The following is an 18,373-nucleotide window of genomic DNA, read 5'->3' as shown; positions in this document are numbered from 1 at the left end:
TTCGAAATATCGATATATCGTCTCGACGTTTACAAGAAGCAGGATCAAGCAACAGAAGACCAGCCCAAAAACCTTACCAGATAGCACAAAGTTCAGCGATCAAATTTTGTAAGGCTACATCGGAATATTGGACGATCAATTATTGGAATCGGGTTCTATTCCTCCGATGAAACTAAAATTAGCCGGCTAAGACAAGGAGAAAGGTTTGCCAGCTGTATTATCTCTCCCAAAGTGCCTTTTGGTGGTGGTTCTAAAATGTTTTGGGGAGGAATTTGCTTCGACGTGATATTGAAAACATGATGTCAATATCCCTTATTAGAGTGGCCACCTAACAGTCCGGATGTGAGTCCTATAGAACTATGGGGCTATCTCAAAAAGAGTATTCGAAGTCATAGTCTCCCTGTTTCTAAGAAAAATAAAGCAAATTGAGGTTATGTTATCTACAAATTTGCAGGTATTCAATATTATTTCAATGTAACTTAGTATTATTTTGTGTTTATATTGTAAATATTTGTGGTGGTTCGTTAATTTTGTCCAGGAGTTTATTAGACACCATAAAAAGAATGGGTATAATTATTAATCAATATGCCAGGTAAGCAATTAAGAGAGGGCGTCGACCATATCTCAGAAACGGATTGTATAAAAGTTTCATGAAAATAAATATAAAAAACTGGCCCAGAGTAATACGTGGAAATTATTTTCAGTGGCATTTTATGAATGATAATCGAATTCTGCGCATTTTTCGTTTTAGTCAACCGCTTCCAATAAAACGTGGTAAGTCCGGTTCTGCATAGCCGATTTTTATAAACTTGATATTGTTCGAAAGTGCTTTTGTCCAGCAATACAAAATATATAAATTCCAAAGAATTTAATCAACAAAGTAAATGTTAGAGGGCGTTGTTTCATATATTTTAGATTTTGTGTTTTCTTCTGTTAAATTTCAATTGAAACATGAAATTTCAAGTAGATCTTCCGAAAGTAAACTAAATTAACATTAAAATAACGAAAATTGCGTGTTTATATGTTTTTTCTGTCTCGAGATATTTCAAGTAATTTGTAAACGGCGAAAATTCTTCTTCAAACGTCTACCTGATTACCCTGAACATTATTTCATATAATTTCGGCATTTTGTAGATCAACCATACGCTGATAGGTACTTAGGAAGTTTATTTATTTGGTTAATCACCTAACTTGCATAGATTTTTATTTGTGAGACCGAATGAAAGATCTGGTTCTACCAATTGACCTACGACAAGACATAATGGGATTGAAATAATACGACAGGTATTTTATATTCACATAAATACATACAAAAGCTCTTTCTAATAGCACCAAGTTTACAAAAAACCTGAGACCATTTTTAGTTACCCACCAGGTACAGAATGTTATAAATTCCATGTTGAAATTTGCCTTCTAAATATGTACATTATATTTTAGGATGTACCTCGTAAATTACTGGTTTACTAGACACAACGTCGCATTACAAATCTGAGAAATTGTAAATTATACTTTTCTATCACGTCAACTACAATAATTTTTCAGGAAACATTATTGTCCAGATGGGCCGATACGAAACTGATTCCGAAAACGGCAACTCGGAGTATTAAGGTCACTATTCTTCACTGGAAGTTGTTATGAGTTAGGTGGAGTTGATAGGAGTAGATTGATTCTAGGAAGTATAGTCGTTTAGTTTGAGACGTGCTCTAGAATTGTAAAGAGATCGAATCCGATTTGGAAGATAAACTTTTGTGATATTTTGGTAATTGTTTTGGTTTTTTTTTTTTAGGGAATTTTGTATATTAAATAAGTACATGAAGATCAGAATTCATATACAATCAATTTGGTTGTTTTATTATGAAAAAAAGTATGTTGTTTCTTATTTACGATGGAAACTTTTCAAAAAACCCTCGTATATACTTATTTCTGCTTATTTTTGAAGATACAAGAAGTGGAATTCTTCTAAAACTCGTAACATATAAGTTCTTCATATTATCCTTTTCGAACCCATCCAGAAATGAGAGAAGCTCAAGATATGAAATCCCAGTAAAAAATAAAAAAAATTCTACAAAAATTTCGAGATTTATGATAGGAACAAAGTCGCGTTGATGTTTTTCACCCTTCGTTTTCATTAAAGCACAGTAACGATCTATCCAATACACGAATGTTAACGTGTGGAGATTCTTAAGCTCAGTATTTTAATGGGTTTTCCACCTCGTAAGCCACACGCTATTCGGATTTTCTCAAATAACGGTCGTTATATTTTCCGATCCTTATTTTTCTTGCGAGAATGAGTATAATAGAGAGAAAAAACGTGATTTTATCGTAGTTTTTGACATATATTGGGTAGCTTGTGAATATGAAGTTTCGTTTTCTTAAAGCTTTAGTTTAACTTCTTGCTTCTCTACTAACATTAACGGAAGTAATTACGGAATCAATTTCAATAATAGAATATAAAAATTTTACGCCAGACAGTCAGGAGTTGTTTACAAATTGCATATAATGAATCTTGTACGTTATCCAACATTACGATATTAGAATTGCTTCTTGGCTTGGTTAGACCATTCTTAGTAGCAAGAAACCAAACCAAAAAATTGATTTGATACCTTTAATAAACACAACGATGCAACAAAACGGTTATAATAACCCTAGAAGGTCTTTTCTTTGAATTGGAGGGTAATGCTCGACCTGTCTACACTTCCCACCAGTATTGATAGAAATATGCAACTCGCAAGCACTAAAATCCATTATATTCTTGTCTCTTGTTAGTCTGTGATATTCGCCTTCCAGCAAGACTTAATCTGACTTGCTCTTTCTTTTTAAATACTCCTCTTCGTCCCACAATCTTTGCTGTTTACATCTCGCACTGTGTGTCATCCTACTCCGCGTTGCAGGACCAGAAGAAAATTTGTGTGGAAGCATGTCATTGCATTCCATTTGTCTTCAGATCTAAGCTTCGCCCCAACCAAGGTCTCAGGAGTGATGTCTTGATGCAGCGTGTCTTTCATATTAAGTCGGTATATCTCAAATCTAATGAATTCAAAAAAGACGCGCTCTGTATCATCATGTGCTCTTTTGCAAGCTTCGTATTTTGAGCCAGTGCCCTGGTGTGTTCTCATGAGATGTCAGGATCAGAATTTCTCAATACAAAAGGTAAACGACGTATTATAAACTGTTTCTTCGAGAATCACGGGAGTACAAAGCTGAATCCTTTGGTTGTAACGGAGAGCGTGCCGGCACGCGCACCGTCAGTGAGTAATCAATTGAAGAGCGCGCCGGCACGCTGTCCATATTGAATGGTCGCTTTTTTTAAATATCCAACAAATCCCAATGATATTTATCATTAATTTTCACTCCAAGAAAGTTATGTTTTTGGCTACTGATTCATCTGTGGTGTCGAATACTTCTCTCAACTTATCACACGATTTTATCTCATCGAAAGCTTTCCCATAGCAGAGTGATCAAAATTGAAAACCCCAAGCTATATGGAATGCACCACGGCAATTATATTTTGGAAACTAGCCTATTAATAGTTAAAATTTCTTAGGCAACAGATGTAGTGTAAACTAAACCGATCTAAATTTTGTATCATCCCTTACACCGTACCTGTATTCTTTACATATCCTACGCCCCCGCATTCTATTAAAAATAATTTCATCCAACAGCTCAAATAGAAAGCGAGTCAGATAGAAAAGGCAAATTAGGTTATCTTTATAATTTGTCCGACACGTACGAATAAGGATAATCGAATTAATAACCAGCTTTGATATCAATGGGATGAAAACGATTCATTCCGTGGTCTATTATTATAATATATAAATGTAGATGGAGTTGTTTCTAAAGATAACAAAGTATTTTTTTGTTGTTTTAATTTTATTCTTGATCTTTTTCTCAACATTAAAATAGCAATGAGAAAAACAAGACTTACCAATATAGATAGTGGAGGATTTAAATAAAAAATTAAAAATCTTCACATGCGAACTTCACCTACCTAACGCATCTAAAACAAATGAAAAACGAATTCCGTACATAAAAACAGCAGCTATACAAGCTGTTAGAAATAGCCATGAAGAAGCGGCCAATCAACTACATTAATTAATAAAATAGGCAAATGGAGGATTGAAGATTAAGATAGATGATTCAAAATGTATACACGTAAACTTCACCAGCATAAAAAAGTATTGCCATTCACAAATACGAAGATGGTCTCAGAGGTATCTGGTTTGACCTAGAGATGGTGGTAGTTACTTGAAAAATTCCACTGTATTGGAAAGTACACAATTTATACAGCATATATCTCAAATTTAGATACGACTTGTTGTTTAGTATTTCAGTGGGTTTGTAAACATGTATAATATTGGTCGACCAAATGAGGCGAGAACTCCAAAAATGTTGAAGAGAATCCACAAAGCGGTACTGGATGATCGTCGATTGAAAGTGCGCGAGCTCTCAGACGTTGTAAGCATTTCAAAAAGTGCGGTACATCGCATATTTGGACTTGAATTCAACAAAGACATGCTCCATATCATCATGTTATCTTCTGCAAGCTGTAAAAGGACAATAGCTCTATATTTTGAGCCAGTGCCCTGGTTTGTTCTCATGAGATGTCACATCATAGCTAAAGGTTTCTCAATACAAATGGTAAACGACGTATTATACACTGTTTCTTCGAGTATCACGGGAGTACAAAGCTGAGTCCTTTGTATGTAACGGATAGTTTGGTGTCGAGTTGTAAAGTGAAGGGAAACGAGCGCGCCGGCACGCTGTCCGTCATTGTCGTTTGGGTTCGGCGTTTGCTCACAATTGAACTAAAATAGCGTCTTGAAGATGTTTCCTTCGAGTGTTTCAGCGTCCACTTCATACCCGAAACAAAAGACAAATCAAAACAATAGACTGAGAAAGGAGAACCGGCTCCAAAGAAGACAAAGGTTATGGCGTCGGTTTTTTTGGGATGCGCGTGGGATAATTTTCATTGATTACCTAAAAAAAGGAAAAACTATCAACGGCGAGTATTATGAGAACTTATTGCAACGTTTGAGCGAAGAAGAAAGTGTTTTTTTCATAAAGACAATTCACTAGCTCACCAATCTATTATTATTAATTGCCATCGAACTTATTGAACACCTCTGGAACTAAAAAGAGATTACGTTGAAAATTTTTGTGTTCCCTTTCTGGGACCATAATCGTACAGAGAAATAGTTAATGTAACTCTCGATGCTAAGCTTCATTGGAAAGTTAATAATTAAAAAAAAAAAGCGGAAGAACTTCAAATGAAATATGAAAAAAACGTTTCTGCGAATCGTCTGTATATCGTGGTATATTTCAAACAATAACCTCTAGATATGTATACTGTTGACCAAATTATAATAAAATTCACCACGAATCATGACCTACGACTTCATTATTAATCCGATATTGAGGTTCTTATCACCACAGACTCAAGAAGATTAAACTCTTCGATTTGATGAAGTAAGATTGTCGGAACGTGCGTGGATAAATGTCCAGATGTATAAGAAATCTAAAAATGCTGTTGAGGAAGACACAGTTTAGTAAATTTAGTTGTTGAATCATCTTAAAATCATATCACAATGTTAATATAAGACCGCGTTATGGTAATTGCCATGAAGTAAATTAAACCTACAAACTACTTCCTTCCGATGGTATTACCAAATGTTTCCAATTATAAAAATGTTGGAGAAGAGGCGACTCGGGCAGCAAAAGCCAAAAAGTGAACGCTATTCTTATTTCCCCACTTTCCAGGAATTTGTATCTTTTTCAACAGCTTGGGAAACGGCTTTTCGAGACCTGGTAATCTACTGGATGTTTGTCGAGTTTGTTAGCAGCATCAAACGTTTTATTTTTTAGTTTCCTGCAATGAAGGGATGCACCTATCAATTTCTTTTATATTTTCTAGAGTTTCGTCTATTTGTACGTACCACCACAACATTTTCTTTACCATTTGATGACATTATGCACTAAACTGAATGTAGATAACATGTTGCTCTGAATGAGACGTTGAGGTGTGTGACAAAATAAAATGTATGTTTAATATCAAAAATATTTTTCCCATTGTTTTCGCATTCGCAATGACCCTCATTACCCTGATATTCCTGATCTATTTAGGACGGCGTTGGTCAATGATTTTTACATAGAAACTATGAATTTTCACATCAGGTTTAAACCTTTCCTATCCATTAATAAAATTCCGAATATGCATGACGATTTTTGGACATGTAAAGTAGCTTCAAAACTTTCTTTTTCTTTCCAGATCGCCAGGTGCTGGAGGAAGTTACTTAGGAGACGTCAACGTTTCAGCTATTTTGGACTCCTTCAGTGTAAGCTACGATAAAAGAGTAAGACCGAATTACGGAGGTGAGTGGCTATTGCACGGTTTTATATTTTGTTTTCGATTTTATTCCCATATATAAAACCGTCTCCTGATCACCAATACCGATGCCAAATTTGAGAAATATTGAAAAAATAGAGAGACCTAGAGCCGCGTTCACTAGAGAGACAAAGAAAAAGATGAAAATCGAAAAGGGAAAAATGATTCATGCCATTGGCCATGGCTGGAGAAGTACAACATTTTAACTACTCATCCACACGAGTTTTCGTTTATAAAACATCATATTTACGGACGATTCACTATCTAAAATCAAAAGTAAACGATATCCTCCTAAATATGAAGTACAAAGTGTCACAATAATCATACAATAACTGTCTCCCAACTTTTCTCAAACGTGGCAACGTTATTACCAGCGTCGTCGAGAACGCGTGGTGATCGGGAGACTGGCGGGGTCAAATCGATGCTCGGGATAGGTTGCTAGGCAACGAGTGCTATTTCTGTTTCGCTCCAGACCACCAGCAGCGCTTCCGTTAATTCGATTCGTCGTCTTCGTCTAACGGTTCACTTTGAATCGTGTCGTCGTTGACTGAACTGGGCTTCTCTCACAGCCGCCCACGATTCTTGAAATTTTATCATCGTCACCTAGTCGTCGGTATTCACGGGAATCGAATTTACTCGAGGACAGTAGCGGATCGGCTCAAATAGAAATCTATAATTGGAGATTATTAATTATGTTTTCGATTCTAATTTTGTTACAAGAAACGTTTGGATAACATTCAGTATTACGAGCTTCGGATTCAACTTTAAAGTCATCATTTTATTTTTTTCTCATTCAATGGACATTTTGAATTATTGATTCGTCATTATATATATATTATTAAGCATCTTATTCAGTTTAACTTTTAAGTGAAAAAGCTAAGAGTAATTGGGGTTGGCTCAGTGAGAACTTTTCGTAATGACATCCATATTTCGATAAAAAGCATCATAGAAAAAAACTAATACCCCGAATAAGTTTTTTCTCTCTTGCTAATTACAAGATTCGTAGCAAGTATTGAATAGAAAACAATAAAACCAATTCTTCTATCCGAATTTCAGGAACTTAACTTTCCAGGTCTTCTTTTTTCTACCTGTTCCTTCTTTGATATCTTTCCTCATCTTGGATCTAGGTTATAACTCCACGGTTTTCGTGGTTGACCTCTACCATCCATTCTCCGTGATACCCATTCGTTGATGTTATTTACGTCACATAATCTTCTGACATTTTTCTTTCTTTCTTTCTCGGTCTAGTAGTGATTTTTCCGATATCCGAATTTGTTATTTATGTACTATCCAATAACTGTTTCGTTTCTAATGCTCCTAAATTCGTATCTTTGTTTCTTGTCTTAGGTATTTGTTCCTTCATACTACGTTCTACATCCCGCGACCTCATTTGTTGTAGCTTACCTCGTCATCTACGTCTCCATAACTGGTTATGTCAAATCCAAGGTGATTGAATTTCATTCTTTGTCGTATTTTATGATCCAGTTGTAATTTGCATCAGTCTTTTCCCATGAACTTGAAGGTATTCAATAATTTCTGAAGATTTTCAGCATATATCATTGGCATAGCTCAGAATTTTGATTCCCACTAAACAAACATTGTCCCTTCCCATTTCCAAATATTTGGATGGAGGGCGCGTTAGCTTTAAATACATATTTCTATTAAATTTAATGACAATGTTGCCTTTTGTTCCAACAGAATCTCTAAATATTAATACGGTTGGTGTTATGAATTTTTTTTACGAATCAAACCCCAATTATCAATGTTTCCTAGAGATGGGATCCGCCACTGTCCGATTTTCTCTGTGCTAGTGCACCCCGGAGGTATGGCAGCCTCACTTTGTCGTTTTTATGTATCTCGTTTTGATCAGATAGTCAAGCCGGGAGACTCAAAAGGGCCTTTCGTTTCCTCGAAATGAGAAAGGATTTAACAAGAAAAAATGATATGTTTACAGTTATTCTCTACAGTTGAACATTTCAATGATAAAGAGACCGAATATGGGTCACTGGAATATTATAGAGATTAGCTTGTAATGAAAACATTACTTTAATTAATTATATGATTCAGGAAAATTTTTAGATTTGACAAATCCATTCTTAAAAATCATCACGACGAATAGTTGTATCTAGTTAATTAACATTGATTAATTTCGACCAATATTTTACGATATTTCGACTTGTAAGGATTAGAAAATGTCCAAATCTACTTTATATTCGTATTTATTCAATTACCTTACGAAGTCATTCATTTCAATTTTCAAGACTTGAATTTCAAGTTGAATAACTTCCCAGTAACATTTTTATCATTATTTTATGTTTTCACCATCTAAAATCGAGAAGATGCGTTGGTTTTTTGAATCAAATTCTCTAAAGGAATGTATAAATAGTTAGAGATATATTTACGCCTTTTTAGATTTATTATCATATTCCAAACATAGAACACATTCTGCATCTTCATTTTTTTCAACTCTATCAGTTAAGAGACTGAATCCTTCTTATAATTGTGTACCGGTGGGCTTTTTAAGAGTCAACTATTGCTATACGTGTGCAATAATGCTAAAAATAACAATCGAACGATGATGGGTTCCTAAGCCCACCAAATTAGATGCTAGGCCATCCCCATAGTGATATTTCACCTGTCAGCAGACTTATCACCCTTTATACATTGTTTCTAACATCACGAAAATGTCCGATATGGTTGTGAATCTTTTTCTTAGGCCTGATTCTTCAGCGTTTAGTCCGTAATCAATATGTAGTCTCAAGAGGCTACAGTAAAGGTCTAGATCCATGCATGGAGTCGTTACATTTTTTTTTTCGCAAGTATGTCTGCTACCTCATTACCTGGTACACACTGATAGTTTGTTTGCACTCCCATTCTAGCTTGGCACTGAATTGCCTTCAAGGCCTTCAAGAGAGAATGTATATGTGCTTTCTGAAGACGTTTCTTTCCAAAAACTTCTGCTCTCTAAATATAGCGACTGATTTTCCAAGTGGTATCAAGAAGTTGCATTCGTGTCCATCATGTTATGCGTTTGGTCCATTAGTTTGTTTTCTACCTTTATCAATTTGAAAATGTCTGATTTTCTGGTTGGATTAGCTTGTGGACGCCCATAAATGCCTCATACCAAACCGATCAGCAATTGAGCTTTTTTCAGTTCATTCTGAATGATTGTTTGTTCAGATTTCAACCATCAAACAAGTGATGCATAAGTGATCATATGTTGATGACGCCCAGTATAACATTTAGGGCTTAAGACTACACGTGTTTCCTAAGAGCTTGAAGTCCATATAACCGCTGTAACTTTGGAGGTTACCTCATCTAGATAATGGATCTGAGTAAATGTTTGAACCAGGATGAATTGTAAATACCTCACTTCATTGGAATTTGAGTTTCACTAAACGTAGGTGCGCTTTTCTTCTTCTTTCAAATGAGACATGGTTGATTGAGAGTTGCTCTTCATTGCATATTCAGAAACTTTTGCATCTTGATAGAGATTATGCCTTAATGCTTACCAAATCATCCGCCTAGCTTAGAACTGAGATTCCAGCCCTGCTAAGTCAAGTTAGGCTGGACAGACCTTCAGTTTAGTAATAATGAAGCATAGATAGAATTTCATTGAAAGAATTTTTTGAAGGGAATGCGAACAAACACTTGGAAGGTATTCTTAGAGACTTAGGTTTCAATATATTTAAGAAAATCCAGTTCTATATTTCCGACAACTGTGGAGGAGGATTTTCGAAGTTCTTGTGATATTACTGATAATCCGTTGGTCGGTTTCGATCTACTTGGATCTCATCAGCAAAGTGTCATGTATTACACGTTCAATCAAGGCGTTAACTACTGATATTTCAATATTTGATGGTATGATACTGTTTGGAATATTGTAATAGATAAATAATTATGAGAGATAAATCATATTTAGAAAAACCATTGCACTTACATATTGGTCGGTGAAAATTAATTTCAATTCATGGTTTTTCAGTTTTCAGGGGAGTTCTTACTAGTAAATCTGAGGTCATGTCTCAAAATTTATGTTTTTATTAATTATTTCCAGATAAGTGTATATTTTAGCTGAAAATCAATGAAATAAAATAGCTGTTTTTATTTAAATCGTAACATGCCTCATATTGCGATCCGAAAACCCCAAACTCATATTTTATAATGAAAAAAGTTTCGCAAAATAGTTACAAGAAACCGGCCGAACTTCCTTACTAATTCAAGACAGCGTGAGAACGTTGTTGTTGTGGAAAAAATAAAATTGAAATTGTCGGCGGGTGATAATATCTTCCCGTTTTGGTGTTGAAACACGCTATCAGTTTGCAGACATCGTTTTTCGCGGTGAGCAGCATTTTTTATTGAAAGCCACCTTTTTATGGCACAACTACACCACACGCTTTGCTCCATGCTATAGACATTAAATCCAAACACACATATCGAATGAATTATAATTGATTTGATTTTTATGGGCAGTAATTAGTTGACTTCGTATTGACAAAAAATTTTTAACTTTAATATTTATTTCAAAACTAAGCCTTATTACCCAAAAAGGGTATGATAATGAGGGAAAATTCCTGACACCAAATATTATTTCGATTCTTATCTTATAAATATAAGTAGAAAATATTTACAGATGTTATGTAAATTATAAATTATTTAAAATGATATTTATATTTTTGTGGGTATCTAGGACTGGTCGTCGGCCATATTTCAGGAACGGATTATATTACAGTTTCAGGAATTGTTGACAGTTGACAGTTTCGTTCTGTATTTATTTATATACCGAAAGTTGCGTTTTGAGTGTTCCATGTATTGAAACTGACAGTTCCGTACTGCAAAACACTTTCGGGACGCTCTGGAGTAGACAAGTTTGACTTCTTTAAATGTGACGGTTGACAGTTTCGTTCTGTATTTATTTATATACCGAAAATTGCGTTTTGAGTGTTCCATGTATTGAAAGTAACAGTTCCGTACTACAAAACACTTTCGGGACGCTCTGGAGTAGACAAGTTTGACTTCTTTAAATGTGACGGTTGACAGTTTCGTTCTGTATTTATTTATATACCGAAAATTGCGTTTTGAGTGTTCCATGTATTGAAAGTAACAGTTCCGTACTACAAAACACTTTCGGGACGCTCTGGAGTAGACAAGTTTGACTTCTTTAAATGTGACGGTTGACAGTTTCGTTCTGTATTTATTTACATACCGAAAGTCGCGTTTTGAGTGTTCCATGTATTGAAAGTGACAGTTCCGTACTGCAAATCACTTTCGGGACGCTCTGGAGTAGACAAGTTTGGCTTCTTTAAATGTGACGGTTGACAGTTTCGTTCTGTATTTATTTATATACCGAAAATTGCGTTTTGAGTGTTCCATGTATTGAAAGTAACAGTTCCGTACTACAAAACACTTTCGGGACGCTCTGGAGTAGACAAGTTTGACTTCTTTAAATGTGACGGTTGACAGTTTCGTTCTGTATTTATTTATATACCGAAAATTGCGTTTTGAGTGTTCCATGTATTGAAAGTAACAGTTCCGTACTACAAAACACTTTCGGGACGCTCTGGAGTAGACAAGTTTGACTTCTTTAAATGTGACGGTTGACAGTTTCGTTCTGTATTTATTTATATACCGAAAATTGCGTTTTGAGTGTTCCATGTATTGAAAGTAACAGTTCCGTACTACAAAACACTTTCGGGACGCTCTGGAGTAGACAAGTTTGACTTCTTTAAATGTGACGGTTGACAGTTTCGTTCTGTATTTATTTATATACCGAAAATTGCGTTTTGAGTGTTCCATGTATTGAAAGTAACAGTTCCGTACTACAAAACACTTTCGGGACGCTCTGGAGTAGACAAGTTTGACTTCTTTAAATGTGACGGTTGACAGTTTCGTTCTGTATTTATTTACATACCGAAAGTCGCGTTTTGAGTGTTCCATGTATTGAAAGTGACAGTTCCGTACTGCAAATCACTTTCGGGACGCTCTGGAGTAGACAAGTTTGGCTTCTTTAAATGTGACAGTTGACAGTTTCGTTCTGTATTTATTTACATACCGAAAGTCGCGTTTTGAGTGTTCCATGTATTGAAAGTGACAGTTCCGTACTGCAAATCACTTTCGGGACGCTCTGGAGTAGACAAGTTTGACTTCTTTAAATGTGACGGTTGACAGTTTCGTTCTGTATTTATTTACATACCGAAAGTCGCGTTTTGAGTGTTCCATGTATTGAAAGTCATAGTTCCGTACTGCAAATCACTTTCGGGACGCTCTGGAGTAGACAAGTTTGGCTTCTTTAAATGTGACAGTTGACAGTTTCGTTCTGTATTTATTTACATACCGAAAGTCGCGTTTTGAGTGTTCCATGTATTGAAAGTGACAATTCCGTACTGCAAATCACTTTCGGGACGCTCTGGAGTAGACAAGTTAGACTTCTTTAAATGTGACGGTTGACAGTTTCGTTCTGTATTTATTTATATACCGAAAGTTGCGTTTTGAGTGTTCCATGTATTGAAAGTGACAGTTCCGTACTGCAAAACACTTTCGGGACGCTCTGGAGTAGACAAGTTTGGCTTCTTTAAATGTGACAGTTGACAGTTTCGTTCTATATTTATTTACATACCGAAAGTCGCGTTTTGAGTGTTCCATGTATTGAAAGTGACAATTCCGTACTGCAAATCACTTTCGGGACGCTCTGGAGTAGACAAGTTAGACTTCTTTAAATGTGACGGTTGACAGTTTCGTTCTGTATTTATTTATATACCGAAAGTTGCGTTTTGAGTGTTCCATGTATTGAAAGTGACAGTTCCGTACTGCAAAACACTTTCGGGACGCTCTGGAGTAGACAAGTTTGGCTTCTTTAAATGTGACAGTTGACAGTTTCGTTCTGTATTTATTTACATACCGAAAGTCGCGTTTTGAGTGTTCCATGTATTGAAAGTGACAGTTCCGTACTGCAAAACACTTTCGGAACGTTCTGGAGTAGACAACTATAACTTACTTAAATGTGACTCTGCCCACTTCAATGTTGACAGTTGACAGTTTGCATAACCTTAAATTTTTAATATTCGGAAATTGTTTTATCCGAAGTTTTGTTTAAATTAATAAATAACAACGATGATGGCATACAAATAACTATTGCTATAGACATTAATCATTATTCTATTTTTTTTAATGTTAATTCCATTAAAATCTTTGAGCTAGTAATGTATTCTATATTCTCAAACCCCATTGCACGTAATTTATTTACGAAGGTTTCTAATGGAACTGGGAATGTACATCTGTGTCAGTTTCATATAAATATAATATCGTTGATGAAAGTGTGATTTGATACCAGGGGGTTTTTAAAAAGGCTGATAATGATCTTCTAAGATGTATTAGCTATTCAAATATGAAAAATACGTTTATATACAGAAATATATTTTATTCCGAAGTGAAAAGTATTTCTAAATGCATCAGGGAGTAAATGTAATGAGTTCTTCAACCGGATTATTCCAGAAATATTCTTGTCTACTTGATATTCATCAAAATTTTTGTAGGTTGATGTTAGATTCAATTAATAATAGTTATAAATTGTAATTTTAGTCACATCTGAGAGAAAAAAACTTCATTTGACTCACAATCTTTGTATTGCTTGCAAACAAACGTTCAGAAATCTCTTTGAGGCTTTGATTGAACCATTGCATGAGTTTAAATGTAAAAAATTGTAGCACTGCATTTTCAACATTTCTTTTGGATCCCATTTTCTTCCATGACAGAAAATTTACCACGGATCTGGATGAATAGTAATCTGACTAAATCCTAGATGTAGTAGGAGTTCAATACAACAAAGTTCTTTCATCTTAAATCACCGTATATGATATAAAATTGTCTTGTAGTGCTTTTCGTTAACTAAACCTGAATATTTCTCCAATAAAATCCCATACATCCACTTTAAGTGTCTCTTATATACTTCAGAATTGATTGCTCGACTATCTGGAATAATTTTGAAGTAGATTGAACTTTCTTAGATTGTTTAGATCGCTTGGATAAATCCATTTTTCGGCGATCATCTTCGACAGGGCAACGATCTGCTCAATTTCATATATCCTAGCTAATACTTTTTAATGGTAACTTTAAAAGGTACAAGGGAGGCCGGTAATCGACGAATGCATTCCAGATGTTCAAGCACTGAGTCTTTTCCTTCAATTCCACTTATTTTTCTTGTTGCAGTACTGCTTCGCGAAAAACTTGTCTTAAGACATGTTGAAATAAAAAAGCTTGTTAGACATTCTGTATTTTCAATCATACACCGTTAAAAGTTTCTTACCAAAAAGTTTTAACGTACAACAATTTAGTAAATTTACCAAACAATAATTCAGATCGAAGAAATGACAAAACATTTAAATTAAAATTTACCAAGCGGTACTGGAAAGGTTGATTAGGAATTTTACTACATAATTTCGTAATTTTAAAGATTTATCATAAGAATACTCAATAAATTTACTTGCAGTGTTGTAACTTTATCACTCAATTAACTTAAGCTCAGTTTGAAAAACAAAATTTATGTTTTCATCCACTTTACAACAAACTCAATCAGAAACTTACCAAATTTATTTGAAAATAAGATGCTTAAGTATTTTAGATTCGATAATTATTTCAAACGGCGTAGCTAGTGCCATCTATCAAATGTTTTCATGAGAATTTTTTTTATTATAAAACGTAGTAAATCAAAATCTAACAATTTTTTTAATCTACAAATATTGTTATTGAAAAATAATAAACAGTTGAGTATAATTACTTTCCAAGTAAGATTTGTATTAAAAAATTACACCTAGTCTGAGTAAATTTTCTAAATTGTTTGAAAAAATTACTCAAATTGTATTATAATTTGAATTCACGTACACTGGATAGTAATTTTAGTCATCATATGTTTCGCAAAAAATTTTTACAGTGTATCTTTCTCAATATTAATAATAATTGTTGATTCTTTAGTACACAATACTTTTTATATTTCATATTTCATCAACGAGTTATGAAGATCTCAAAAATGTTTATATTAAAATTATGTTTATTGGAAATTTATCATTGTAGATATTCTTTTTTAAAATTTTGGTGGACCAACAAAAATTTAACGCCAAAGCCGACCACCACATTTTCAAAAAATTTATATTTGAAACTTTTTCCTTACTGCTCTTATTTATCGTGACTAATTCCTAAATTGAAACGAAACTAATTCTGAAGTGTATAATTTTTGAATTCCGAATTTCTGGAGCGTTTTACTGTATAGTAATTATTCAGGATCCCGGAAATAATCATTCAGAATAACGCCGCTAAATGGCCCATGGAAATAAGTTATCTTGACAACTATAGAACAAAGATATACTGAGCGTTGATATATTCCTTACATAATTATAGAGATTAAAAGATAGAAAACTTTGGTAATTGACTTATAAATCAAAATGAGACGTAGCAAACTTTTGGGAACAATTTGGGAAAAGACAGTCGTCAATTTTCAGGCACACTTTGTACATTTATACGTATGTACTAATAGATATAAAAAAAAATTGAATATCACTTTCAAAATACATTTTTTGTTAATTGAAAAGATCTTTCTACGTCCAATTTTAGAATACCGCATCAATCCCTTCATGATTGATGTTTCTGTCGAAGAAATTGGAATTTAAGAAAAGGTGGAAGTCTTGAAATTTGTCGTTCATTGGATTCATTCTATGATTGATTTTTTTGAGATTGCCTCCTTGTTTAACTTCAATAATATACCATCACTAAGACAAATCATTTTTTGCTAAAAATCGATTTTATTCATCAATATTATCTTCTCCAAGAGCAAAACAAACATTCCAACGCTTCTCTAACTTCTCAAAGTTGCCTCTTCATTTAAGCAGCATTTTTTACCGGCGATCATTTTCTTAAGATTACCAAAATAATCAGTAATCACTGTAGGCTATATCTGGACTTTACGGTGGATGAAGAAGCAATTCGGAGTGTAATTCGTTCAATTTAACCATCGTTACCATCGACTTGTGAATCGTTGGTGAAACAGTGGTTTTTTCTAGACCGTTTTTCTTTAATTTGTGCATTCAAACGATCCAATAACTTTCGGAGATAGTCGATGAAGAAAATTACATGCGCATCCCAAAATACTGGAGCCATAGCCTTCCCAGCTGACTGTTGTGCATTCGGACCCTTCAAACGTGGTTGCAGTCCACTCAGATGATGATTTTTTATTTCCGGATCCACGATTTATCCATTGTAATCCATATCGATGCAAAAAATATGATTTATGACGTGTTAACATGGTCAAACACTGTTCTGAATCCTCAACACGTTGTTTGTTTTTAATCATCTGTGAGAAAACACGGCACCCACCATGTATAATTGTAAATACACCGCCTTCTGATATCTTTACGGCCTCAGATATCTCAAGCAATATCAATTTACGATTAGAAATAACAAATTCGTGGATATTTTTGATGTTTCCTGGAGTAACCACCTCAATTGGTCGACCAGAACGTTCACCATCATCGGTGTAGCTTTACTTTCGAAAGCTGGTACTCCATAAACGACATTTGACAATGACAGTGCCATCTGTGTGTCAGTCACTTGACTTAAAGTAAAAATTGAAGTAAATTGATTTCACTATAATATTTTTTAGCTAACTGTGTTTTGTAACCCATAGATCTGAGTCTGATCCCCAAACAAACTTGAAAAATGTCCTAGAAAGCACCCTCCACGCTTTCATAATAGTGACAATAATTTTATTCTTTGCCAAGAATTATTTTTCGCTTTTCAGTATAATCTAGTCGAATTGCAGCTGCATGATGATACTGCCGCTGCAAACAAGCATCGTTTTCTTGTTCTAACTGTTTAGCTCTATAATTTTCCATATAAAGTCTTCTTGTCTATATTTTCTTTTCTCATTCCTCCCTTGGGAGTTTGGAAAGTTTTTTTGTTGCCAGTTGACTTTTTCCCCACGTTTCGTTGAGTTCAATTTGAAGTTTTCCATGAATTTCTACGCCAAATGGACAAATAAACGATCTGCCCCTCGAGGGGTCCGATGAAAGGTTGAAGTTAATTCTACAGGGTGTTTCTGGTGTCCTGCGGTTGACACTAACGAAATAACATCTTCAACACCCTCTAATATTAATTATAATATTATTATTATTATTATATTATTATTATGGTAAACGCATTATCTTTAAAATGAAATTACCTACTTGTTCACAAAATTAGTACTAATTATCAAGGCTTTTTTATTGGGACATCGGGTATTTCAATTAGATTCGCAATTGAAACAATTACAGCTTCATTCCAATCAAATTACAAATCAAACTCATTGATTGAAATATTCTTCAATCTTTAAAATAAAAGATAAATATATTTTCTTATTTTTTGAACTCAAAATCGATGTTTAAACATATTTAAAAAATAAAATTTGTCTAGCTTGGAGCAAAGTAGAATCAACAATGCACCTACATTATTTCACAGCATTTGAAGCTTTTTGCACTAGCAAGAATTCTTTAATTACAGTTTTCATCGATGAAAAATTGAATGGATTTCATATACAAGGTGTACCGAATTAGAACCAATACAATGTAGAGGCTATAGGGGAGCCTAAAATATAACGTTTAGGGGCAATTAAACTCTATACCATGTTGCATTCCTGTGGAGATTTAGTAGGACCCAGCATTTCGAAAAACTTAATTACTTCACAACTGTTTATTTTACAAAATTTTGTTAATTGGTTCATCCGCCTACTACACAGCATCGCTCAATGCTCTTAATAATCTCGTAGAGTGTACAAAATTTGGTACTTTCAAAAGAGGTGCAAAAGTATTATTTTTTCGAAATTTTGGGGCCTACTTCGAGGTCATATTTTGAGTTTACCTATACGCATCTGCTCTGTATCGGTTTTTATGCGATACATCCTGTATATAACGAAATTGATATTAAATTAAGTGAACAACAAGTGCCGAAGTTTGAAATATAGTTCTTCAAATG

At 34.3% G+C, this 18,373-nt stretch overlaps 1 protein-coding gene across 5 annotated transcripts in view; it reads left to right on the top strand.

Moving 5' to 3' along the window:
- The window catches only part of LOC130442606 (gamma-aminobutyric acid receptor subunit beta), a 103,009-nt gene that overhangs the window by 11,461 nt on the left and 73,175 nt on the right, over positions 1-18,373 (top strand). For all 5 annotated transcript variants that reach the window (XM_056776880.1, XM_056776878.1, XM_056776879.1 and 2 more), the window contains exon 2: positions 6,266-6,369. In XM_056776880.1, the coding sequence (XP_056632858.1) occupies positions 6,266-6,369 (104 nt within the window). The remainder of the gene's footprint in view (positions 1-6,265; positions 6,370-18,373) is intronic.

This window comes from Diorhabda sublineata, chromosome 4 (genome assembly GCF_026230105.1).
Source record: "Diorhabda sublineata isolate icDioSubl1.1 chromosome 4, icDioSubl1.1, whole genome shotgun sequence".
Taxonomy (NCBI): domain Eukaryota; kingdom Metazoa; phylum Arthropoda; class Insecta; order Coleoptera; family Chrysomelidae; genus Diorhabda; species Diorhabda sublineata.
The sequence above is the reverse complement of the archived record's forward strand: the minus strand, read 5'-3'. Positions and strand labels throughout refer to the sequence as shown.